The sequence below is a fragment of the Nymphalis io genome, chromosome 10 (genome assembly GCF_905147045.1).
Source record: "Nymphalis io chromosome 10, ilAglIoxx1.1, whole genome shotgun sequence".
In the NCBI taxonomy this organism is placed as follows: domain Eukaryota; kingdom Metazoa; phylum Arthropoda; class Insecta; order Lepidoptera; family Nymphalidae; genus Nymphalis; species Nymphalis io.
The window spans coordinates 9,088,952-9,114,612 of NC_065897.1; the positions used below are offsets into that span (position 1 = coordinate 9,088,952).

A 25,661-nucleotide genomic window follows, 5' to 3' on the forward strand; every position below is an offset into this window, starting at 1 on the left:
GCTAGCGCCGTGCAGTGGCACTTATCAGTACCACGATGGAATCGCTGGACGCCGATGTTGCGGGGCTGCTACATATGGTTGAGTATCCCCATATATAAGTTATTTGCAAAAAAATACACAAGGGACAATTTGTGCACCTTTATAAAATTCATAATCGTTAATGGTGGTACGGCGGGCCGTCACATGAATGTTTTCAACTCACAATAGGCGGTGGCGGTGGCGGCTTTGAGTCGCCTCGCGTAGTCTGCTCGCTGCGCCAGCGCCGCCAGCACGGACAGCAGCAGCAGCGCGCCCAGCAGCAGCGAGCTCCACGCCAGCCAGTACACCGCCTGCGACGACGACAACCGCTCCGCCGACAGCGCAGAGAACTCAGCCGGCTGCGTGTCCAGCACGTTGAATTCCTACAACGGAATATCATTAAGTAACGTCGTATGCTTGACTATATTGTGATATTACTAGAGCTTTTAAGGGCTCAAATATTTATGTCTAAATCATTTTTATTATCTAGAAATAAGCTCTTAATAGCGTGACTACTACAGGCACAGCCGTGAGGTCTGTCAAAATAACTCCAAAAACTTAAGGAGAACAGATAAAGGGAAATAAAAAAATGTGACAACTCAATTTTCAAACCCTGTACAATATAAACAAACCTTAAACAGTTCATCTAGTTGCTCTATGTTCTTATCGACGAGTTTGAGTACTTGATCCACTTCCAGCACCGAATGATCCTCGCCATTCACAAGATGTAAATATAAATCAGTTTTTGTGTTATCGACCGAACCGTCTTTATTCTCGTGTACTCGTAAGTCGTCTATATTGACGACGGACTCGGTTACAAGGGCGAGTTTTTCACGGAATGTATTAATTTTGTCTCGAATTTCGGAGGGATGGGAACGTAGAACGAAACGAACTCGCTGGTCTTCACGTAGGAGATATATAAACACGTGAGCTTCGTCTTGCAATCCATCTGTATCGTTCGCCAATACCTGTTAATTTCATTTAACTTTACTTATGACAACTATTTTGCTTATGTTTTAGAGAAGTCTTTTTTGAAAATAGAACGAAAAGTTTTATGTATTGAAAATATATTATTCGATATAAGATTCTTCGTAGAAATAAAGATATAAATTTTACCTTAAAATCGAAATAACCCTTCATCCCTTTCTGAGGGTCGAAATTTAGTGACACCGCGCCAGTTTCAGCATGTACTAGAAACGGCGAAACCGCCAAGTTTTCCAATCCTTCTGTCAATGTTTCTTTCACGTCTCCTAACAAATAGTAACTTATTTTTGCATTGATCCCTTCATCCGAATCTACAGCCTAATAAAAAAGGTTAGTTATTTCATGTAAAAGTAGAAACCGGTCTATGCTCTCTCACTTTTTTAAATATTATATTTCAAATTACCTTAACATGCATGAATTCAATACCAAAGTCCGCTTCAGTGGTAACTCCGCCTGTGAATATTTTAGTAACGAACTGCGGACTATTGTCGTTGACGTCGTTCACTAATATATGCACTTTTAAAGTACTCGACGCGTCCAACCCTTCTTCGTAATTCGGTTTAGACATTGTACAATCTTCTGTGGCTAAAATGGTTAGCACGTATTGGTCTTTTTGTTCCCTGTCCAGTGATTTCGATGTTAGCCTGGTGTGAAATATATTTTGTTATTTATATTTTTAGTTACCTAAAAAAGGCAAAGGAAATAAAATATTTATTTAATTTAAAAGGAATACCTGTGAGAATTTCTATCCACATCGAACATTCCACCTTCATTCCCCTCGACGATATAATAGCACACTGGCAACATTGGCTCATCTCCTCTATCTATCTCATCTCTCTCTATAACACTCGGTAGGTATGCACTGTAATCTTGAACGTTTTCAGTAATATTCAAATGTATATGTTTGAAGGGAAATCGTGGGCGGTAGTTGTCGACGTTTTGTATATAGACGGTTAGATCGAGGTCGGAACTGAGCGGCGTCGGTAGACCGAGGTCGTATGCTTCTATTCTCAGCTGATTAGACGAAAAATTAATAAATTAGAATTTATTGCATATAATATATAACATTGTTTTTTTTTTAAATATTATTTATTTTTAAAAGTATGTTGATAAAAATAATATAATAGCATTCTGGTAATTCTTTTATTTCAAAGTTGTCCCCAATTCTGTTCACGCTGTTGCGATATCTATTACCTGGTAAGTAGTTTGTTTGTCTCTGTCGAAGGACTTAGCTGTCCTCAGGGCTCCGGTGGTGGCATGGAGCGCGAAGGCCCTCCAAGCCCCCTGCGCATCTTGCCGCAGTCTGTACCGGACGGCACCGTTTGGTCCTATATCAGCGTCGATCGCGCGCACTTCTATAACTGTTGTTCCTATCGTAGCGTTCTAAAAATAAAAGTAACTTGTCTATATTTGATTTTTTGTGTTTACGTTTTCTTCGCATTTAATTCGCTTATAGTGGAGCGGATTAACATATCAAAATAAAAAAAATAATCATTATTTTAAATATCCTGGGACATTATTCACACAATCAATCAATCAATCAATCAACAGCCAATCGTTGTCCACTGCTGAACATAGGCCTCTCCCAAGGTGCGCCAAAGCTCCCTGTCCTCCGCCTTCCGCATCCAGTTGGTGCCCGCCACCTTCTTAAGGTCGTCGGTCCACCTGGCTGGAGGGCGCCCTACGCTGCGCTAGCCGATTCGCGGTCTCCACTCTAGGACTCGTCTGCTCCAACGGCCATCGGTCCTACGACATACGTGACCAGCCCACTGCCACTTCAGCCTGCTAATTTTGCAAGCTATGTCGGTGACTCCGGTTCTTTTCCGGATAATCTCATTTCTGATCTTATCCTTCAAAGATACTCCGAGCATAGCTCGCTCCATAGCACGCTGAGCGACTTTGAATTTGTGGACTAGTCCCGCAGTTAGTGTCCACAGACGCAGTGGTTGAAGACTTTCGTCTTCAAACATTGCGGTATAGACGACTTGAGGACTTGACGAAGGTTGCCAAATGCTGCCCATCCCAAGCGAATTCTTCGATCGGCTTCCTTCTCGAAGTTGTTCCTACCGACTTGTATGTAGGTATATTCACTAACAACTTCGAGAGGTTTCCCCTCGACGTATATCGGTCCCGGCACGACATGTCTATTGAACATGACCTTGGTCTTGTCCAAGTTTATACCGAGACCGACACACCGGGAAGACTCGCCTAGGCAACGCAGCCTTTCGGTGAGTTGTTCCAGCGACTATGCTATGATGACGATATCGTCGGCAAATCGAAGGTGTGAGATGTACTTGCCGTTTACATTGACTCCATACCTAGTCCAATCCAGCGTCTTGAAAACGTCTTCCAACGCGTTGGTGAACAGTTTCGGGGATATTACATCCCCCTGTCTCACCCCTCTGCGCAGTTGGATCGCTTTCGTCTTACAGTCCTGGATGTGGACAGTCATTGTAGCGGCGTTGTACAGACATCTCAGTACCTCGATATATCTCCAATCGATATGACATCTCTGCAATGAGTCGAGCAGTGCCCAGGTTTCGATGGAGTCGAAGGCTTTCTCGTAGTCCACAAATGCCATACACAGCGGCTGATTGTACTCTTCGGTCTTCTGCACAATCTGCCGAACAGTATGGATGTGATCCACGGTGCTGTAGCCTGATCGAAAGCCGGCTTGCTCTGGGGGCTGGAACTCGTCAAGTCGTCTGGCGAGACGGTTCGTGACGACTCTTGAGAACAGCTTATACACGTGACTCAGGAGGGAGATTGGTCTGTAGTTTTTTAAGAGGGTTTTATCACCTTTCTTGAAAAACAGTACCACCTCACTCCCGCTCCACGTTTCCGGGGTCTTGCCATGTTGGATGACGGAATTAAAGAGGCTTGCTAGCTCTTTCAGGACCGGAGTCCCGCCTGCCTTAAGCAACTCTGTTGTGATTCCGTCATCTCCCGGAGCTTTGTTGTTTTTAAGCTGTTCTAGAGCCGCACTAATCTCGCCTTGGTCAACGACCGAGAGCTCCTCGGAGTAATGGCGCATAAAAGGGGCGCGCTGGTCATCAATACTGATTCCCACGGGTTTATCCGATCTTGAAGAGAACAACTGCCCATAAAACCTCTCTACTTCTCCGACAATCTCAGGCCTAGAGGTAACGACCCCACCATTTTCAGTTTTAAGTTTTGTCAGACGCGGCCTCCCAAACTTGCGAGCGAACACTTTCGATCCCCGATTTTGCTCAATCGCAGCCTTGATGGCACGGTTATTCACACACAGCCATCTAATCCCAAATAAAGCAGAGCTTGTACTATGGAAATCAGACAACTGATATACCACATATACTACTTTTCTTTTGTAAGTACGTACTTATATAGATAATTACACCCAGACTCAGGACAAACAGACATGTTCATGCACACAAATGTCTGTCCTGGGTGGAAATCGAACCCACAACCATCGGCGTGAAAGGCGAGTCTCTACCAACCACGCCAACGCCACGACGTAGCTCGTCAAATTTAAAATACTCCAATCATCCAAATAATTTACAACGCATATAACAATTTTATAAAAATGTAGTTCCAAGCAGTTTTTACAATTAGTAAACACATTACTTGCCTCAGGCACTTTAATGGTGACGTTCTGGGGGGGATGAACGAATATCGGCGCGTGGTCATTGTAATCCGTCACACAAACATGCAGGTCCCCTCTCACTACATTGGCTGGGATACCGAGGTCTCTCGCTTCAACAATTAGGGTGTAATTGCCGAAACGATCTTTCAGAGATTGTTTAGCAAATAAACGACCAGTGTTGGCGTCCCCTCCCACTTGTTCGAAACGGAAGAGTTCTAAAAATTGTAAATAGAATTATTGAAAGTCCAGTTTTGGGCCATTAACAGTTTGTAACTTGTACTCATTTTTTTATTTGACTATACTCTTACCATGTCCTTTCCCAGCAACCAGATGAAACTGAACTCTTCCATTGGGGGTATTATTATCGTCAGCATCAGTAGCCGTTATAGACACTATAGCCTCCCGGTAGTTGTGGAATTCAGTTATTGTGACGCATTCTAATGGAAGGCTTAGTACTGGTGGATTGTCATTAACGTCTTCTATATGAACGCTAGAAAATAACACGGAATGAAATACTTAAAAACTGTGTATATATATTTGTATCTTGAATTATATTTTCAAATAATTTATTACGTAACATAGGGTATTATATCTTGTGTATTATTGGCATAAACATCATTACTCAACGCATTTTGCGTCATCAATTGCTATCAAACGATGACAACTCACATTGACTTTAATTTGATTTGTCATTGTCTGATCGTCAATTATTTGATCCGATTTTGATCAGCGATTCAGTAATCGGTCGTTAGTTTCAAAACGAAATTTAAATCTACTTACATAATTTGTTTGAACGCATTTCGACTTTCACCACTAAGGTATCCGAACTGGTAGTTATCCCAAGCTTCTACCACCAAGTTGTATACGGACTGAGATTCACGATCTAACCAATCCGATACCTTCAAAGCTCCCGTGTCAGCATTTATTAGAAATTTTCCCTAAAAAACGAACTTATTGAATAAATAAATTTACAAATTTTTTAACTTTCGAAGTACTTTTATTTCAAAAGTACCTATTTTAATTAGTTATATATACTATAATTTTTAATTTAAGTTATGTATCTTTTATTAGAAGAGGAAATATATAGCTGTTAATCAACCAACCAGTGTAAGTTAACCAACGAATAAATTCCAACTTTTGATAGTAGTGGCGTAATGTAAGCGAAAAAATAATAATTTTACTAGAAGTATCATCTGTTTTCTTATAGATCTAGTGGCTAGCTTAACATGGGTTAAAAATTGGGTTTTATGGCAACAATCTTAGCAGTACCTTGGAGTTCAAGAGTTGAGAGGTTTGAATCGAATTTCGGTCAGAAGTCTTCCTAATCAGTGCAACATGTATTTGAAATTTAGTAATGTATAATGTTCGACGTAAGTGTAAACTATTGAAGAAATGTTTTATGTAATTCTTTAAACGAACCTGACCTGCAAGCCCTTCGGTGTTGCAGGTCCATGGGCGGTGGTAGTCACTTTCCATCAGGTGAGCCTCAAGACCGTTTGATAGATAAAAAAGTAATAATAATATAATAATGTCCTCCAGACCGATTTCGGCCACGGCGGCCAATCTCAAGAGAGATTAGCCAACTACGCAGGAGATATTATAGTGCACAAGTGTGTGCGCAAACACAGGTGCACTTTCTATTCCCAAACTCTCATAATCCGATGGGACGGCAATCCGATGGGACGGCAATCCGACACGACCGGAAAGAGTTCAGGCGCAGGACCAACGGCTTTACGTGCTTTCCGAGGCACGGGAGTGTACACACTTCCAACTTCCAGACTCCGGGCTGCTAATGAGAATTTTCTGACAGAAAAACCCAATAACTTTTTATTGGCTCGACCTGGGAATTGAACCCAGGACCTCCGGGTCTGCTATAAAAGTATTACCTGTGTCGAGACTCTATCTAGAAGATAAGTAATTTTCCCATAATCTCCGGAATCAGCGTCTTTAGCAACTATATTAGCGACAGTTGTTCCAGGCTCCGCGTCTTCTCTCACACGAAATTCGAATGGTGATGGCTCAAATACAGGATTATTATCGTTTTCGTCTAATACCTAAGTTGTAAAGAAATACATACATTTAAAGAAAAATAATATATCATTTAAGTTTTTTTTTAAATAACTTTATGATATTAACTAGTATTTTAACTACATAGTTCGCGTTATGTTATTTTCACGCTCTGAAATATGGTCTTCACGAATAAAGTTGTCGATAATTATACCAAAGTTAGTGTACAAAAAATATTTCATTCTATGAGCTAATAATTACATTATTATCGTGGTATTTTATATTTTACGCTTTAGAGCGGTAAAGTTAAAAAAAATATTTACGATTAAAACAACACACCCACATTAAAAAAAACAGACACACACATACACATACGCACCCACACACACATACGCACACACACATCTACACGAACACATATAAAACACGTACAAACACACATACAACACCAAAAACATTATTAAGGAATAAAAAAAATCTATATTTTTATTATTATTTATTTTTTGTTCTTTTTGTTGTTACTTTCGAGAATCTCCATTTCTCTTTCTGGTCATTTGGATGGATCTGTACTGTATTTTATCACAACATTACATTTTTCAATAAGATTAATACGATACGATTAGATTGTCTACCCTTTTTTACTACGTGAAATTTCTTAAATTGCTTTTTAAGTGAACTGTATGTTCTTTGAGTAAATAAAGATCTCTAAACTGAAGTTAGATGACGCGAACTGTATTATGTAAGAGATAAATAAAAATACAAACCTGTATGAACAGATCTACGACAGCATATCGCGATGGAACGCCACTGTCCACGGCTTTCACGGTGACGTTTAACCAAGAATACATTTCGTGGTCTATTCTGTTGGCGACCACCACTTCTCCGGTTGCGCTCTCCATGTGAAGGAAGCTTCTCATTTCTTCAGAACCTAGTGTTAGTTAATTTAATACTTGGCATTTTTAATTGGATTGCATAGCGTAACTTACACATAACTTTTATGTATTCACTTGCTGACCGTCCCAGCTTTGGTAGCATAAGGGTCTGCATAAAACGTTTATACCGTGATACATATAACTCTGTATATGGATATACTTTATATTGGTTTACGCGGCGCACGCCAGTCGCTATGACCTAAACCTATGACCTACCTTGTGAATTACTCCGTCCATTGGTGAAACCGTATAAAAAACCGTTCAGTAGTTTTTGAGTTTATCGCATTCAGACAGACAAACGCGGCGGAGGGACTCTGTTTTATAAGCTATGCGCTATAAAGGTATGCTCCGCAATTATATAAAGATATAACATAAATATAGACTTAATGCCCGAAAGATTATCTATCGAATGGTAGGTGTCGCATCAGGCAATTTCAGGAAAGGTTGGTACGAGCACTTTAAGGGTAAATAGAATTTGTCTAGAAAATTTCTAACAATGATAATTTATGACTTATTTGTAATCAACATCGATAGAGTTTTATTGAAAGGTTTTGACTTAACTGAACTCATATCATAACCTTGAATTACTAATTAGGAAGACGTAAATATTCAAAATTTACTTTTCAACGTCATTAAATTTATGTATTACATTCAATTTTAATAAACTCCGATTTTTAAACATCTTACTTACCTTCTAAAAAGTAGGTCATCGTTCTATTCTTGTCAGCGTCATCCGCTATCACAGTCTCAATATGCATGCCGTGTTTTGAGTTCTCGGTAATGGAAGTTTTGTAAAATGGTTTCCTAAATTTAGGATTATTATCATTTTCATCTTCTACGATTATCGTTAACATAGCTGAGGCTGTTTGTTTCGGCCCATCGTCTATTGCGGCCATGTCTTCAACTGTGATAGCTAGTTTTATAATTTCGACTTTTTCTCTGTCTAGTAATCTGTGAAATTTTCACCATTTATATATAATATTTTCGCTATTTATATTTTGATTCAAAGAATATAATCCTTTATTTAGATAATTTTTACTTTATTCCATAACATATGTTCCGATAAAATGTTCGATTCAAAATCTAACAAAGTTGTTTATGCTAAAAATTATATCCATTTGTATAGAAGAAATTACTAACATTTACATTTCTATTTATTTGCATAGTGTCCTTAAAATTAAAATATCATGTCGTTTTTTTATAATATAACGTAAAACTCACCGAACAACTCTCAGTGTACCATCTATAGTGTTTAAATCCCATAGAGACAGGTAATCATATTCTGAGATAGCTACTGGCACTCCATCCTCGTTTTTAGCATAACTTCCCGATTTGTCTATAGCGAACCTTAGAACTGGCTGTTCGTCTAAATCGTAAGCTTGAGCTCTGTATATGGTTGTACCGACCTTGTAGAAACAAAATAATTTATAAAAAATAGTTTTCATATATTAAAGTTTTCATTACAAAGACCGCACCAACGTCATAAAACAGTTTCAGATAGTTTCTTGCCTATCTTTTCTGTACGTTCCGAATATAATAATAATAATGTCCTCCAGATCGATTTTGGCCATTGCGGCCAATCTCAAGAGAGATTAGCCAACTGAGCAGGAGATATTAAAATGCACAAGTGTGAGCGCAAACACAGGTGCACTCTCTCTTCCCTCACTCTCATAATCCGATGGGACGGCAATCCGACACGACCGGAAAAAGTTCAAGCAGGACTAACGGCTTTACGCGCTTTCCGAGGCAGGGGAGTGTACACACGACACGACTCCAGATTCCAATTTTCTAACAGAAAAACTCAATAACTTTTTATTGGTCCGACTTTGGAATTGAACCCAGGACCTCCGGGTCTACGGCTTTACATCAAGCCACTAGATCAACGAGGCAGTCGTTCCGAACATACATACACAATGTAAAGTACATCTAATTGACTTTCAAAATGACAAGTCAAAAGCGTATGTGCATATTATCATTTATTAATTTCAAAAGTAAATCTATTTATTATAAACTGACCCGCGTATTCTCCATAACGTGAACAACACCGGGTTCAATAAGAACTGGTGGCTTATTGTTAACATCAACAATAGTTATGTTTACGATAACCGCTGCACTTAGTTGCTGGTCTCCTATTCCGCCATCTAGAGCCACCTGGAAAACGATAATATATTAGTTATTTAACTTTTACTTACTCATTGCGGATGTACCTCTTCGTTAGATTAAGCAATCTAAAGATTTTTTTTTGTCAACAAATAAAAAAATATATTAAGAAAATAATTTATAAAATGTAAATGTTTAATTTGCTAAATTCATTTATCTATAACGACAAAATATTATTATTTATTTATAGTGTTGGCACGCATAGGCGTTGTCAGCCTGTTTGAGTAAATGAAAACGTATTTGTTCGTATTTGGACGTCTAAAAGTGGCAACATTGTGCCAGCCGCTACAAATAGTTACCACGGTGAGCGTGTAGCGCGTGGTCTTGGGGTCGGTCCGGTCGGGGTCGAGCGACGAGCCGTTGGCGACGGACACGAGCCCGGAGCGCGAGTCCATCACGAACTTGTCGCTGGCGCCGCGCTGGATGCGGTACACCAGCGCGCTGTTGACGGAGGAGCCGTCGCCGTCGCGAGCTTTCACCTTGGAAACAGAGCCGAACTCTAACTTAACAGCCTAATACACACACACTGCATATTCCGGCATGAACTGTAGAATATAATCTAACACTGGTAGGGCTATGTGCAAGCTCGTCTGGGTAGATACCACACACTCTTCGGATATTATACCGCAAAACAGCAGTACTTGGTATTATTGTGTTCCGGTTTGAAGGGTGAGTGAGCCAGTGTAATTACAGGCACATGGGACATAGTATCTTAGTTCCCAAGGATGATGGCGCATTGGCGATGTAAGCGATTGTTAATATTTCTTGCAATGCCAATGTCTATGGGCGTTAGTGACCATTTACCATTAGGTGCCCATATGCTCGTCCGCCTACTAATTTTATATAAAAAATTTTATAGTAGACTATGTCACTCACTGCAACATTAACATAACAAAGTATAACGTCGATCATCGAGTTTTAATCATTTATTGCTGTAAAGGTTAATAAGAAGGATGACATACATATATCACTAAATCGCATTAGAACAGTGTGATAGGATAAGCTCCATGCTTTCTCCTTGAGATGCGAGAACAAACTTCGAGATAGTTCCCTCAGTACATGTATGTACATCCAATGCATTTTTAATATTCTTAAATAAGCCTCTTACTTCTAAAACACTCGTTCCACCCGGCATGTCTTCGGGTATAGCTCTCCGGTACACCATTTGCGTGAACAGCGGCGCGTGATCGTTCACGTCTTGCACGTACACCGTAACCGGCACCGTGGACGTCAGAGAAGGCGTACCAAAATCGCGTGCTCGAACCTAAAGCACAAGCAATATCATAATTTATTTAGGTAAAATATGTAAGTTAATAAGCACTTTTTAAACGTTATTTCACAAGATTAAAACAAATGTAAAGCTACCGCAGTATGAAATGTAGATTCTGCAAAAAATTAAAAGCAAAAAATTTAGTAAATACTTTTTCATATGGAGTTTCTTTATATATTTACCGGGAAGGCAAATGACTCTACTCTACCTGATGGTGTGTGGTAGTAGAGTCCAAAGGCGGCGACGGCCAGTACAGTCGGCAAGTATGTTCTGTACTAGCCGCCCCCGCCTTGCCATCCCGCAAGAGGCCTCTTCACGTCTCATTTGAAGGAATCCGGTAATTTTAATTTTGTATGATTTGTATAAATATCAACGAACATCTACACTTTCCACAGCCATAAATTTAAAATTTAACTTAATTGCACAAATTACTCGATTTAACTAAAATTCAAACGTACAACACTCAAACATAACGAATTACCATTTAAAATTACATAATCATGTTTTCGACCATTTCTCACAAGAAACAAATCATTAAATAACTATTGGCATTGTGAAACATGTGTCTGACTAAAGTTCCGTAGCAATTATAGAAAATATAAAGATGATTGCGGGATTTTGTAATTAAATCGAATACCTTGCCCCAGGAAAGGATGGGGAAAAATTGGTGTTACTGTTTTTAGTTCAGTACGAAGGGTGAGTGCACCAGGTTAGTTACAAACACACTCAACATCACATCGTCGTTGGTGGAGCATTAACGGTCTAAAGAGTGTTTTTCTTATAAAGTACCAGAGTATATAAGTGTAGATGACCAATTACAATCAGATGGCAGAGTTGCTCGAAAGCCTTTCTGATATAAATAAAAGAATATTATTCTTTAAAGAATTAGATATATATAGTGATACTTACAGTTAAATGGATGGGTCGAATGTTGCTATTATCACCGGGTAATTGTTCAAAATCAATTCCCCCGACTGGTGTTATAATGCCCAAGTTTGGATCTATTGAGAAATTTTTCCTGTAGTCACCACCGACTATGGAATACTCTATGTGACTGTTCTTTGTACCTTGAATAGATAATAATCATGAAGTTTTTTGTGTACATAATATAGCAACGTTGTTAGCAGATCGCGTGGTATATTTAAGCTTAGGGTTTGTTTATTTCACCTTACTGTCATTGGAATAGGTTATACATATAAAAAGTCTTCGCAAGAGCTATATATTTAAATCTAAATAAAAAAAAATTAAATACTATATTCTTACCATTCAAATCAATATCTCTAGCTTCTAATATAAGCGGATTCTCGAATTCCAGTTCATTTTCTAATAATCTTGCTTCGTATTTATTAGCGAGGAACATCGGAGCGTTGTCGTTTACATCATCTATGTTTATTATCAGCTGGACGGTGTTTCTGTTACCCTTACCCTAAATAAAATTATTTTATAATAGCATCAAATATTCGTTATAATTTGTAACATTATTATTGGTTCATAAGCTAATATCCTTATGATACACGGCAATAGAATTCTTACCTACATCATGCTTGTCAGAAATTGTTTTTGTTTTAATTTATAAAATTATATAATGTGTTTTATTTATAATTATAGTATAGAATTAATGAATATAAAATTTATACTTAGATTATTTATTCTTATATCTAATGACGAAATCTTAAAGATAACAAGTTTGAAAGTAAAATTCTAAGAACTATTTATCAAAAGTCTAAATAATTGGTAGGCGCACAGTACCTGATCATCCCGCGCTTCGACTGTTAGATAATGCCTCGAAACGAGTTCGCGATCAAAACTATCGTCGCCTGCTTCTTTTACCGTTATCACGCCTGATATTGGGTTGAGGTGAAGTCTGAAATTACCAATATCTTTAGAAGGATATACTGGACAGCTACTAAGCAGTGCACAGCCAGTAACGCAGAGTCGGCATGATTTTTTCCAATCCTAAACGATCATCGTCTTATTTTTTGCAATAGGTACATACGGGTATTTAAAGGCCAGTGTAAATAAGAAGTGATTAAATGAGTTATACACCTAAACTTTCCTTATGAATAGCTCCGTCTATTGGTGTACATCGTATAAAAATCCAATCGGTAGCTTTTGAGTTTATCACATTCGGACAGACAGATGCGACTTTGTTTTGTAATATGTACTGATAGTAACTTTCTTGATATGTAAGCGCCGATCATATTTTGTTTGATTATATGATAATGTATATAAAAGTGATTCTTATGTTCAAATTGAGTAAGCATCACTTGGTTTTAAATATTACCGATATTATCAAAATCTGTTGTATTATATGATAATGATCAATGGCCAATTTCAGCCATTGGCCATTCTCACAGCCATCTGCGTGGGAAATATTATGCGCGCGTATGTGCTCAAGCTTGTACGCAAACACAAGTGGACTCTATTCCTATCTAGTACCGGTAGTGTACTTCACTTTCAACGGCAGACAATGGGCTGCTATTGAGGTTTTTTCGATGGAAAAGACGAAAGACAAAAAAAGAAATGTGTGCCAAAATTTAAACAGCTTTTTTTATTACCTACATACAGTGTTTGGTCTAAACCAGAGTCAATGCCAGCGGCTCAGTCAAATTTCAAAAACATGAAATGCAAAAAAAAAAAACAAAAAAGAAAATACGTAGACGATTTCTACTTATTCCTAGACCAGTTAATATATATCGTCTGTAGAAGTTATGTTATACGAATCCGCGAGACCTTTCGAGAGAGATTAAAACTGTTTAAAATTGCCAAGAAATTGTACAGAAAATATAATAATTGAATAAATTAAATCACTAAGAACTCTTAGTGATGGAATAATCGTTCTTGTACTTCGCTTTCCAGAGATGTATTCACTACGCTTTCAAAAGCAAACTGATCACATCAGCGCGAAACTCGCTATTCATTGCGAAACAATCAGTACGTAAAAATAAACGACTTTGTGTTAAATAGAAATAAGGTGCATTTTATTTTGTATGTCGAATGGTCATTATGCTCCCTCGAACAAGAGGACGATAGAATACCTAGACTGCGTTTTTATCTATTAGAATAATATATTTATCTGTCCTAAACATTCGAAATAGCAGGTTATAATGAACAGAATAAACATTACATCTAAAATAATAAACTTTAATATCTAATTTATTTAATATAAGTAAAAAAAAAAGTGTTTACTAGTAAGTTACTTATTTAGTCTTTTTTTATATAACACCGGACCGGACCAACCAATGGGCCACCTGATGGTAAATGATCACTATCCTCCATAGATATTGGCGTAATAAATACTAGCCACCAAGCATAGGAACTAAGATGTGATGCCGCTTGTGCCTGTAGTTACCCTGGCCCTTCGGATGTTTAAATGTAGCGTTTATGATTTAGCATCTGCGCAAAATATAAAGATACTTACAAATGAGCAATACTGCCACTAAGACTAGTGTATCTCACACCTCTAGTACCATAGTTGTCAGAGTCTTTGTCCAATGCTTGTACCCAAGCTACTGTAGTGCCGACACCACAATTTTCAGGTATGGAAACCGTGTAGAGTGACTCAGTAAACTCAGGGAAGTTGTCGTTTTCGTCCTTTATGTGTACCGTTATTGGTACTACACTAAAAATATGTTTCAAAATAAAAAAAGTGAAATTATCTTATCTTTTAGTTTTAAAATTTTAATATTTTTAATCTAAGGCCCAAACATTCGGTTATCTAAAGAAAATTTTATTATAAGCTAAATTTAATTCAAAAACTTTGTATTTATTTTATCCTACATATTTAAAAAGTAAAATTTTATTTGTTTCTAAATTGTGACAATTTACATCAGTTTATTGTCATTGAATTTAAATTGCAATTTCTAGCCATTTTGCAAGATAACTTAGTGATTTGATAATCAGCCCGGATTTATGCCTAGTTCTGGCTAGTAGGAGCTAGATGTTTTTTCACATTGTAGTCTATGCTGGAATTACCTCATTTTTGGATCTTTGGTAACAATCTCTTTGGCGACTAGACTGAAGTTCATGACTGTAACTTTTTCATAATCCAAATAGGATGGGTCATTCACTCTTATTAGAAAAGAGGCCTCATTGATGCCTTTAAAAGGTGTGACATCAAAAACACCCTTATCACCTACTAAATAAAGTTCAAAAGTCCCATTTTTTCCCTGAAATAAATACAAGTTTTATTTTGTAAGCATGACAATTTAAATAATGTATGGAAATAAATTAAAATTCGGTTATCAACTCAAATTTAATGATAAAATATGCATCACTTCACCTGATCATAATCAAAAACTTCCGGTATTGCATCTTGCAAAAATGTTATAGGAGTGTTTTGCTGTGCATTCTCTATCACTTCCCCGACGTATCTATCACTTCTGAACCTGGGCTCTTCATCATTTACATCAGTAACTATGATTGTTACTTCTGTTGTAGCACTAGGCAATGGGGAAATCATATGAGACTCTTCTGTGGCCTAAAAATAATGAAGGAAATGTCTTTATACTTAAATGTTTTATAAATTTATCTGAGGAATGGAAATAAAAAATTTATTAGATTAGCAGAAATAATATAATAAAATTGAGCTCCATAATTTAAAATTGTTTTAAAATACATAATATAAGAATTTAATCAAAAAATGTACCAAAATTTCAAGTATATAAGCTCCATTGCTATTTCTAGGGTCTTCTCGGTCTAAGGGACTGATTGTGTAAACAATTCCAGAGCTGCTATCAATGTCAAAGTGCTCTTCTCCTCCAGATATGATACTGTATGAGATGCGGTTATTAATGCCCCTATCACCATCAATTGCTCGCACTGAAAAAAAAATCTTTTTATTCTTTATATGAATTTAGTCTTTTGTTGTAAAATATTACATAAATGTTTGAAAATATACCACAAAAAGGTAATAAAATATCATATATTAACACTATCATTAAAATTGTGTAGTTAGTAAGTTATTTTAATAGAGAATACCTTGTAAAACCGATGTTCCGACAGGTGCATCTTCGCTGATTCTGGTAACAGGACTGGCAACCACAAACTCCGGTGGCTGATCTTCAACATCTTGCACCTTCACTAAGATAGCGGCCGTACCCGTATTCACTCTCCCCTGATTAGCCCTATCCACTGCTAGTATTCTTAACTGATATAGCGATTTTCGCTCATAATCTAGTGGATTCGACAAACGTATTACTCCTTTCCCATTAACTGTTTGTATAGCAAAATTTTCTACATCACCGTCTAGTTCTTGTAAGTTGTATAAAACCTGTAGAATTGCAAATATTTTTTTATTTTTTCCTTACCTAACTTAAGGCACCTAAATATTTTATAATATATAATATAATATACCAGAAGTCAGAAGATAATTTATAACAATATTATGATTTATTTTTGAATGTTTTGACATTGACATTCGCAGTTCCTTGACAGTTTCTTAACGGTCAATGACCTTGTCAGCTGTCTTATAGTATGTATGACAGTGACAGCTCAACTTAATGTGATTTCGACTAGCAAACGTTAATTAGATTAAGATTATATTAGTAAAAAGTTTATATTAATATTATAGTCATAAAATCAAAACTTGATGTATTGATTTTTTTATAAAAAATAAAAATATTTTGTATACCTGACCATAAGCTCCCTCATCAAGATCTGTTGCTTCCACTGTTAGTAAAACGCCCGGTGGTGCGTCTTCCTTAACGGTAATTGCAGAAGGGTAAGGCTTAAAAACGGGTTCGTTGTCATTTACATCCTCGACTAACAATAAGAAGCTTTGCGTAATAAAATTACCCTCGCCTAGATTGCCATCAGTTAATGTAAGCACAAAAGAATATTCATCACGCACCTGAAAAACATTTAAATAATTTTTCATTATTATTTTTAAAATAAATATAAACAAACGGATATTTGGTGTCTTTTACCTCTCTATCTAATTCCTTAACTAAATAAATATTAGCTTCGTTGGACGAAATGGCTTCTATTCTTAATATATCACTACCGACTTGCTCTCTTATTCCAAACCGCAATGCATCTCCGTCAGGGTCGACACCCCTTAAACGGTATAGTAAGCTACCTGAAATTCAAAATGTACTTAATAATGAAAATAATATGAAAGCCTACTTTAGGACTTAACTATATTTAGACAGTGAATGATAGAATAATGAGTATTAATACGAGATCATCAAATGCATTTGTTTAAACTGAAATGTATAAAATCCATCATTGGATGAATATTTATTTATGTTAAGTATGATGTGAAAAACTAACAAAGGCCCCCTCCTTACGGGAAAAGTTTTGGATGTTGTGTACCATCTTGATGACACTTGTTATGTACCAGTATCATCTGACATCTGTTTCTGTTCTGTTCTTCGTGATATTTTACTTTACCACCGAGAATGAGATGAAATATAAATGTATAAAATCCATCATTGGATGAATATTTATTTAAGTTAAGTATGATGTGAAAAACTAACAAAGGCCCTCTCCTTACGGGAAAAGTTTTGGATGTTGTGTACCATCTTGATGACACTTGTTATGTACCAGTGTCATCTGACATCTGTTTCTGTTCTGTTCTTCGCGATATTTTACTTTACCACCGAGAATGAGATGAAATATAAACAATTGTGATATAATAAACAATATTACATTAGAATATATTTAAGGGTAAATGTTATTGTTAAAAAAAATTCTCTCTATTCTCTCTATTTTAAAAAATAAATATTGTAATTTGTATTGCACTATTCCGTGTGAGAGATTTAACATCATAGATCCTACTACGCTACCAGTTGGCAGCGAATTGACGGGGAAAGAAAAGTGCTAATTTCTATGGTATCTGTTGATCACATCCACTTACCACCAAGTGATTAATTTACCTGCCTACCTATAAAAAAAAACATTATAAGACTTGAAATCACCAGTTACTATGTTTTTACTGGAAAGGAACATCATTTTATTCCAATAAGTCATGTACAACGTGTGACTAATAGCATTTCGTTTCATATTTCGGATAAGCGGGATTATAGTATGGCTTCCCCTGTTGGGTGTTTGTTGTCTTGGCAACCCCACTTCCCCCTCATTGTAATTTCCGGATGTCTGTCCTGTCATGGTTTTCACTCAAACAAACTACACCAATTTTGTGTATTCGTTTTTTACTATAATGACTATGAAAGTACGATGATTATTTCAAAGTAACATTGGAATATTACGTACGATTATTTAATTAAATATTAACCTGTAAAATAGGTTAATATTTAATTACGATAAATTAATGCATAAATTATATGAATACGCCTTCAGTATCCTTGAATAAATTGAATCAATTGTTTCTTCATATCATTTGGTATTATTTTTAAACAATTTTGAAGATGCCCACGATGGGTTCGAAGATATTATGTTCTTTGAATCATTGATACCATTGCACTTAAGTACATTGTAATTTAGACTTTGTATAATTGTACGTATAATTCTCTCTTTGGAAAATAATATGCATGCCATATATATATGATATAGATATATATCATACATTTTATACTTAGTTCAGTTTTGGCATATTTTTTTTTTATATTTTATTTTTCTGGTACGTATAATAACATTTAAAATACATTAATCAAAGCCTTTAAATCGAAACAGGAATACAAGGTATTAAAGTTTGGCGGTAGAATAATGAATTAGAGGGTTGGTGTGCCTGCACGAAGCCTCACCACCGATAAAACATATTTTATGAACATTGTATAAGTAATAAACAATAACTTAAGAGTATCCATTCCATCTTGTGTAATAGATATTGGCTTGTAAGGTCGTTAAACGCAATGTACATATGTACGGAACTAGTCAGGTCTTCATTTAATCGGTACACGGCATCGGAGGTATATAATTACATCATCTTAAAGAATATCCAATAACTTACCAACGGGCGTGTCAGGGCCTTCCTTTAATCTTATAACTATTTCTGAGCGTCCATCGATAAGAAATCGCGGTGGTCTGTTCGCTGACACTATTTGGATACACACCAGTAACCAAAACACACATTCGATACATATTTTCTGTCCCGGTTTTAAACGAACCCTTGGTGGAGTTTTCGCATTTTTTGCGAAGAAACGCACCTTCGCTTTCATGGCTCATCTGCCGCATTGGATCTTATTGTTTATTGTAATAAAGAACATTTTCCCACTACTTTCGCACGGTTTCACCGTGAGAAGATTTGGCGCGTGCAATACGGGCGAAAGTGTTGACACCACTCTCTTAAGTTAATTTCTGCTACGTGCCGTTAAACTTGCGAGTACCTGTAATAGATGTGACAATTTTTTAAAAGTTTTGTTTGTTTAGAAAGTATTTTGTTAATAAGCATTTTAAGTTTTAGGTAATACAAATTTAACTAATAGAAATATTGTATTAATTTTAAGAAAATTATGATAATGATAGAATGCAGACCACTTTTTACAATGATAAAAAATCTGTTTATATGTTTAAAAGTTAAATAATTAAAAAAAGTTTATTTCAAATCGGAATTTATTTATATATTTAATTATTAAGTGTGTCAGCCAGTAATTTTTGAGGAAATAGAGTATAATATTTGTACGAACCTATAAAAAATCCTAAATATCTTTAATTTTTAAGGTCAGCGGCAACATACACACTTATATTGTTTAAATACGATTAATCAATCTGATAAAAATAAGTAGCTGTCATGTTTGCTACGATCATAACATGTTTGTCTCGTTATAATTTACTTATTTATCCGTCTGTACATTTATTTATTTATCTAGTAGTTTGCACGTTTACAATATTATACTCATCGGCATGTAGGTTATCTCGGTGGATAACCAGTGCGTGTCAAAGGCTGAGGTTGTTAACTGGCCGTGTCTTATTGTTAGACGGCATTAACACATGCATGCTTAACGTTTAGGTTTTTCTCTATACTTTTTTTTTCTTTAAATATAATGTCGTACTTTTTTAATAGTTAAGAAAAAGAGTGCAATTCTGTACGAGTAAATTCTAAAAACGTCGATTAATAAAGTATCTTAAATAAATCGAATATAAATATTTTGTCCATAAATTCTTTTTATATAGATAACATTGAATGTACTATATAATATACATTAAAACATTTATTTTTTTACATAAGAAGTAATATTATTTTTACAAGTTGTTTAAGGGGTAGATTTCCTTTCTCGATTTTGTCATTGCCTAAATATAGTCTAGTGCATAATAATGAACCAATATGGTAAGTTTGGCTTAGCGTAGCTTTATTAATTATTTAACTTAATACAAGTAACGTTGACTGACTTAACAACGACACTGGCTAACTAAACACAGGATAGCCGATTAAGCCGATGGGTGTGTCTAGGAGCATACATTTTTAAACATAAGTTCCTTATATAATGTACTTGAACATAAAGAAATTTATATCAAAGTGTTGTCAAATAGAGGATGATAGTTCGTTGAGGTATGGGAGACTGGAGTTTAGGCCTCAGTTTAAATAAAAACTCAATTCTATAATCTTTTTTTTTAAATAAAAAATATCCTAAGGGTAAGGTACTCTTAGGTAATAAATTACGGATCGAAAGTATATATGGAAAGTGGAGTAACTAATTTCTTGCGAACGAAGTAAAAAAAGATAAGTAACCTGCTCTCAGTTGCTTATCTTCATGAGATCATGGATGGTCATGAGATCTATAGGATCAGAAATCCTGCTGAGGATTAGTATCTTATAATTAGTAAAATAAAACAAATACTGGCAATTATTGTAAACAAAATATGACAATTTTAACTTCAGCTTAACTGTCAGTCTTCAGCTTAAATTTAGTCTAAATGAGGCCATAATGTATTAAGATCAATAAAACAAAAGCATTCTAAAATATTTTTTATTATCTTAGATGCTACGCGAAATAAATTCACGCAATATAATTTAATTCTATGGTAACAATAACACTATTAAGAAATGCTTGGAATTGATAAAAACTACCATCAACTTTACTTGTTCATCTGGAACTAATTGACTCAAAATCTTCTACTTTTTACTATTACTCAAGACGATTTCTTTTAACGCTTACGACGATTTCAAATGCTTTATTATTGACGAATATAATGAATACGTAGGTATTATTAAAGTGGTTTTGTAAACTATTTATATATATAAAAGACTTATTAAAGAACACGCTTCTGTTTACTCATATTTTCTCTTACAATTACAAAATTCTCTGTTCACAGGTTAACTAATGAAGTAAGCATTACTTCAACATTCACAATGACACGAACAACGTAATTTCATCAAGCGGCATTATTTAAAGCGAGTGAATATTTTGTAAAGAGGTTCGTTCACATGCATCATATTTCAAAACAATAGTTAGATTACATAAAAATAATTAAAATTGACCTCGTGTCGCCGGATGCGTGTAATGTATTGAGATGTCGTTGACGTATACCGACAATGCGTCAAAAATGGGCGTCGAAATGCGTCCTGTCATGCGATGCTTGAAACAAAAGGAGCAAAGAGCGCAACGGGCGAAGGCCGTTGACAGTGGTGACGGGTGGGAAACATTATCGGGGAATGAACTTCATTTTGTTGTATGCTATCACTACAATTATAATTCGATAAGTTAGTTACCTAGCTTTTAGCTTTTTTTTTTTTAATTAAATGTTTTATCTTACTTTATACATAATATTATAATAAAAATGTTACAGGAACAACTTTATTTAGTCTATCCTAGAGAAAAAATGTAGGCGATAATAAGTCACATACCGGATTTAATGTCATAAGCTCCCAACATTAGTAAGTATTTAGATGACCACATTTTAAAAATGCGATACTTAAAATAAAATATTCATTAAATTTTATATCGTCGTTTTTAAGCGTTGCCTCAAGAAAGTGTTATATTGTACGAATTAAGTATGTACCCAATGTGTGTTATTTGTGTGCGATGGGTGTGACGGAAGATAGAACTACGAAAGGAGTTCAGAGCGGTACCGAAACAAGAGAAAGCTACCCTCTGTTAATTCAATGAACTTTACGCAGGCCGTTAATTTGATACAACTATATCGTACATGAACATTGAAAATTGCCGTACCTACACTTTTTCTACGCATATAAAGAGAGAGAAATATTATTTAAAAGTTAAACGCTATTGGAAGTGTACTGTGCTATAATAGAGATATAGATGTGTAAAAAATGTTTCCATACGCATTTTGAGTTCGATATTGCGTCTCTATGTAATATTCAGATGGAAAAACACCAAATTAAACTGCTTAATTAAATTATAATTTGTCCAGGACTATTTTGTAGGAACAAACTCGTAAAACACCGCAGTAAACGGTCGTGAAATGTCAGAAAGTGATATACGACATTGACCATAATAATCATTTCAATAATACATACATCAAAATAGAATATAGGTAAGATAATTCGGTTGTCAAAATTTTACGGGTGAGGTATTGAAGTGAGTTCTTACTCACTTCGGTTTTAGCGACCGGGCTACCAACAATATTAGGCTTATAGGTATTGTTGGGTTTCGTTTTCAGGTTAATTCTAATAAGGCTGTTTTGCCGTCTAAAAATTTGAGTATAATAAACCCAATAAATGAATTAGTGAACTTCTATGTCTTCATAAAATAATCGCAGTGTGTATAAAATACTATTATAGTTTGTTATTTCATAGTGTGGGAACTCAAATCGTAAATTTAAATGTTTTATATATTTCGATTGTCACGTCCAATTTTTTTATGAGACCGTATCAGTTGTATTCGTTATCGCTACTCAATCATACACGCAATTAATACATTTTGTCTTTAATACTGGCGTTAGTAGATGTTATAAAAATATGTAGGAAATTTTATAAGCAGTACAAATATCATACTGATAATTATCGTGAGATTAGGATTATTTTTATGTTAAGCAAACACTATTATTCGGATTTATATGACACTCAAGATAGTTTAAGAATTGAGTTATCCCCCAATACGCTTAAATATTGCATATATTTTTATATTTATGTTTATGGCTTATAATGTTTGCGTAGTCAGATAAAAATTTTTTGGATTGGCAGTTTTCCAAACGATGGCTGCCAGACCTATAGTTTACAGGTGAAAACATTATATTTATATTTTATTGTATGTACATCAACGAATACTAACTCCAAGCTCTATTATTTCCATAATCATGTATAGTAAAGCTTTTTTTAAATATTATTTATACCTTGTGTCACCATCAATGTATCATATCAAATCATTAATGTATCTGCGAAGTTGGGACGATTTATAATTATTTAGTTGGCGAAATTAATATTGAATAGTTTAATAATTCAATATTAATTAAATTTCGTAGTCGAGATGGCCCAGTGGTAAGAACGCGTGAATCTTAACCGATGAACGTGGGTTCAAACCCGGGCAAGCACCTCTGAATTTTCATGTGCTTAATTTCTGTTTATAATTCATCTCGTGCTTTTCGGTGAAGGAAAACATCGTGAGGAAACCTGCATGTGTCTAATTTCATCGAAATTCTGCCACATGTGTATTCCACCAACCCGCATTGGAGCAGCGTGGTGGAATAAGCTCCAAACCTTCTCCTCAAAAAGGGAGAGGAGGCCTTAGCTCATCAGTGGGACATTTACAGGTTGTTACTTTTTTTAATAATTTTCTTGTTTTAAAAATTATAATGTATTTACTATACTGTATATTTTTACAGGTTCTATACAAGACAATAGGTGTAAAGTTGAACTAACGTTTTTATTTTATACTAATTGAAACATACATAAAACGATGTTTGCTTGTCGAATTGATAATTTCATAATAAAATTTTATAGAGATAAAACTATTCGCAATGCTTCATTCAATAATTATAATGCAATCAATATATTTTACTGTTGGTTTATGTATTTGTAACATTTTGCATTGCAGCACTAGTGTTGTAACTTTTTAACTTTTAAAATACTAAAACGTAAAAGTATTTATTTAATGAATATTTCTTGTTGCATAATGTTTAGTATTTCACAAGTATTTTAGTAAAACGGTATCAGGGTACTTTTTTTAAAACGTTTATGGTGTGGACATATAATGAGAAAAGTCGATTATGGTGATTGATTATGAGTTGTTGGTATGAATGTGTAAGGCGAGTAGTAGAAGACAAAAATGTTGGACAGTAACAAATGATGTATGCAAGAAGGAAATAACTGAGGATATGAAAAGAGAGAATAATTAATGGAAGAGAAAAATATGATTCTAAATTAATGGAACATGGACAAATTCATGATGATTGTAAACTAACCTCAACAAAGAGATACCTGATAGATATGCAATTATTTAAGTATAATACCTTTTGTTTCTGTATTTATAATAAGTAGAGAATTGTAAAAAATAAATACTGTTAAGGGCCATCTCGAGAGTATGGATTTCGAGTGGATATAGGAAGATGTTCCTTGGAAAGTAAGGCTTAGGTACCTATAGGCATGTCCCAATAAATTAATCCACATAATGCATAATAATAATATATTTTTTGCCAATAAATTATATGCATATTTCCTGTTTTTATTAATATAGCTTAAGATTGAAACGTGCAAATTATAAAGTAGCATCATAAATATTATGAAAAATTATATACCCATCATAGTTGAAATAATTATTTCGTTCTCGATTTAAATAAAAATATAACTGTACAATCTATTGTTTGCATGTTACAGATTATTTATTTTTAAAGATTTAATAACCGTCAAATGAGTTTCTAATATATGCTTGTGAGGAATATAATATTTATTACGCAGTATAATATGTTTCTCTGCATGTTTTTATCTACATTGGTTTGTGATTCCATTACACCATACGTTTTAAAAGTAAGGAAAAATATTTTAATACGTCACTTAAAATTACTATGAGGCTGAGGCATTTCAAATCACGCAACAGCTACTTATCCGATGAGTGTAAAATTTTCTGTATCTTAAGTTAGTTTATCAACATAGTCATAAGCTAGAATATATATTATATAAAATTTTGATATTTAAATCAATTTAATTGGATATAGCTAGGTCCTAGGAAAATCAAATTCTATGTCAAGTCAAAAGTCTATCCAGTTAATAAGAAAAAAGAAATGTGTGAAGTTCAGTAAAATGTATTCGATTTTGGAAGGTTTACATACATAGATCATATACGCGAGAGCGATGAGATTATGTATTGATCCGATATATCGTCCTATAATAATGGATACTTTGAAAAAAATTCCGTTGAAGATACACAGCAGGTGAGCCGCTTTTTATATGCGAAAGTACCTTCGCGTTCGCTCTTAATTATGGGGTCACTTCCTCCTAACTCATAAACGCTTACTATTTTTCCAAGTTCGTTACTAAGTAAACCATTCGATATTTATAAAAAAATGTTTGTTTAGTAGCTTTCATTTTAGGTCAATATTTTTACAACACAATATTCATTGTATTTATAGGAATATAAAAATCTATGTAACACTTTTTTGGACAGTATACGTCTATAGACTTTGATCTCATGACAATTGCTTAGCTAATGTCTCGCAAATAAATAAATACATAAAAAATATATAAAAGAAAAAAAGTGTCAGTTAGCAGAATAACATTGCTGTTTCAATTCGATACCTGAATTAAAACGTTTTTATTTTATTTACCATAGTAATTAAATTAGATGTAAATGAATGTTGATATTATGCTACA

The 25,661-nt window shown here is 34.9% G+C and overlaps 1 protein-coding gene across 2 annotated transcripts in view; it reads right to left on the reverse strand.

Moving 5' to 3' along the window:
- Positions 1-25,661, reverse strand: part of LOC126771095 (cadherin-23) — a 37,468-nt gene that overhangs the window by 2,503 nt on the left and 9,304 nt on the right. The window contains exons 2-28 of one of the 2 annotated variants that reach the window (XM_050490813.1): positions 18,906-19,281; positions 16,921-17,072; positions 16,626-16,844; positions 15,974-16,265; positions 15,642-15,814; positions 15,276-15,473; positions 14,969-15,162; positions 14,415-14,615; positions 12,743-12,857; positions 12,257-12,419; positions 11,903-12,060; positions 10,832-10,987; positions 10,023-10,202; positions 9,580-9,714; positions 8,785-8,969; positions 8,255-8,514; positions 7,396-7,550; positions 6,511-6,678; positions 5,405-5,562; positions 4,933-5,114; positions 4,610-4,839; positions 2,197-2,385; positions 1,736-2,016; positions 1,406-1,646; positions 1,135-1,320; positions 651-986; positions 203-401 (exon numbers count right to left, since the gene is read on the reverse strand). In XM_050490813.1, coding sequence (XP_050346770.1) covers positions 203-401; positions 651-986; positions 1,135-1,320; positions 1,406-1,646; positions 1,736-2,016; positions 2,197-2,385; positions 4,610-4,839; positions 4,933-5,114; positions 5,405-5,562; positions 6,511-6,678; positions 7,396-7,550; positions 8,255-8,514; positions 8,785-8,969; positions 9,580-9,714; positions 10,023-10,202; positions 10,832-10,987; positions 11,903-12,060; positions 12,257-12,419; positions 12,743-12,857; positions 14,415-14,615; positions 14,969-15,162; positions 15,276-15,473; positions 15,642-15,814; positions 15,974-16,265; positions 16,626-16,844; positions 16,921-17,072; positions 18,906-19,113 — 5,314 coding nt within the window. In that variant the 5' untranslated portion in view covers positions 19,114-19,281. Of the gene's footprint in view, positions 1-202; positions 402-650; positions 987-1,134; positions 1,321-1,405; positions 1,647-1,735; positions 2,017-2,196; positions 2,386-4,609; positions 4,840-4,932; positions 5,115-5,404; positions 5,563-6,510; positions 6,679-7,395; positions 7,560-8,254; positions 8,515-8,784; positions 8,970-9,579; positions 9,715-10,022; positions 10,203-10,831; positions 10,988-11,902; positions 12,061-12,256; positions 12,420-12,742; positions 12,858-14,414; positions 14,616-14,968; positions 15,163-15,275; positions 15,474-15,641; positions 15,815-15,973; positions 16,266-16,625; positions 16,845-16,920; positions 17,073-18,905; positions 19,282-25,661 lie in introns of both variants that reach the window. The other variant, XM_050490812.1, reaches the window with a different exon arrangement.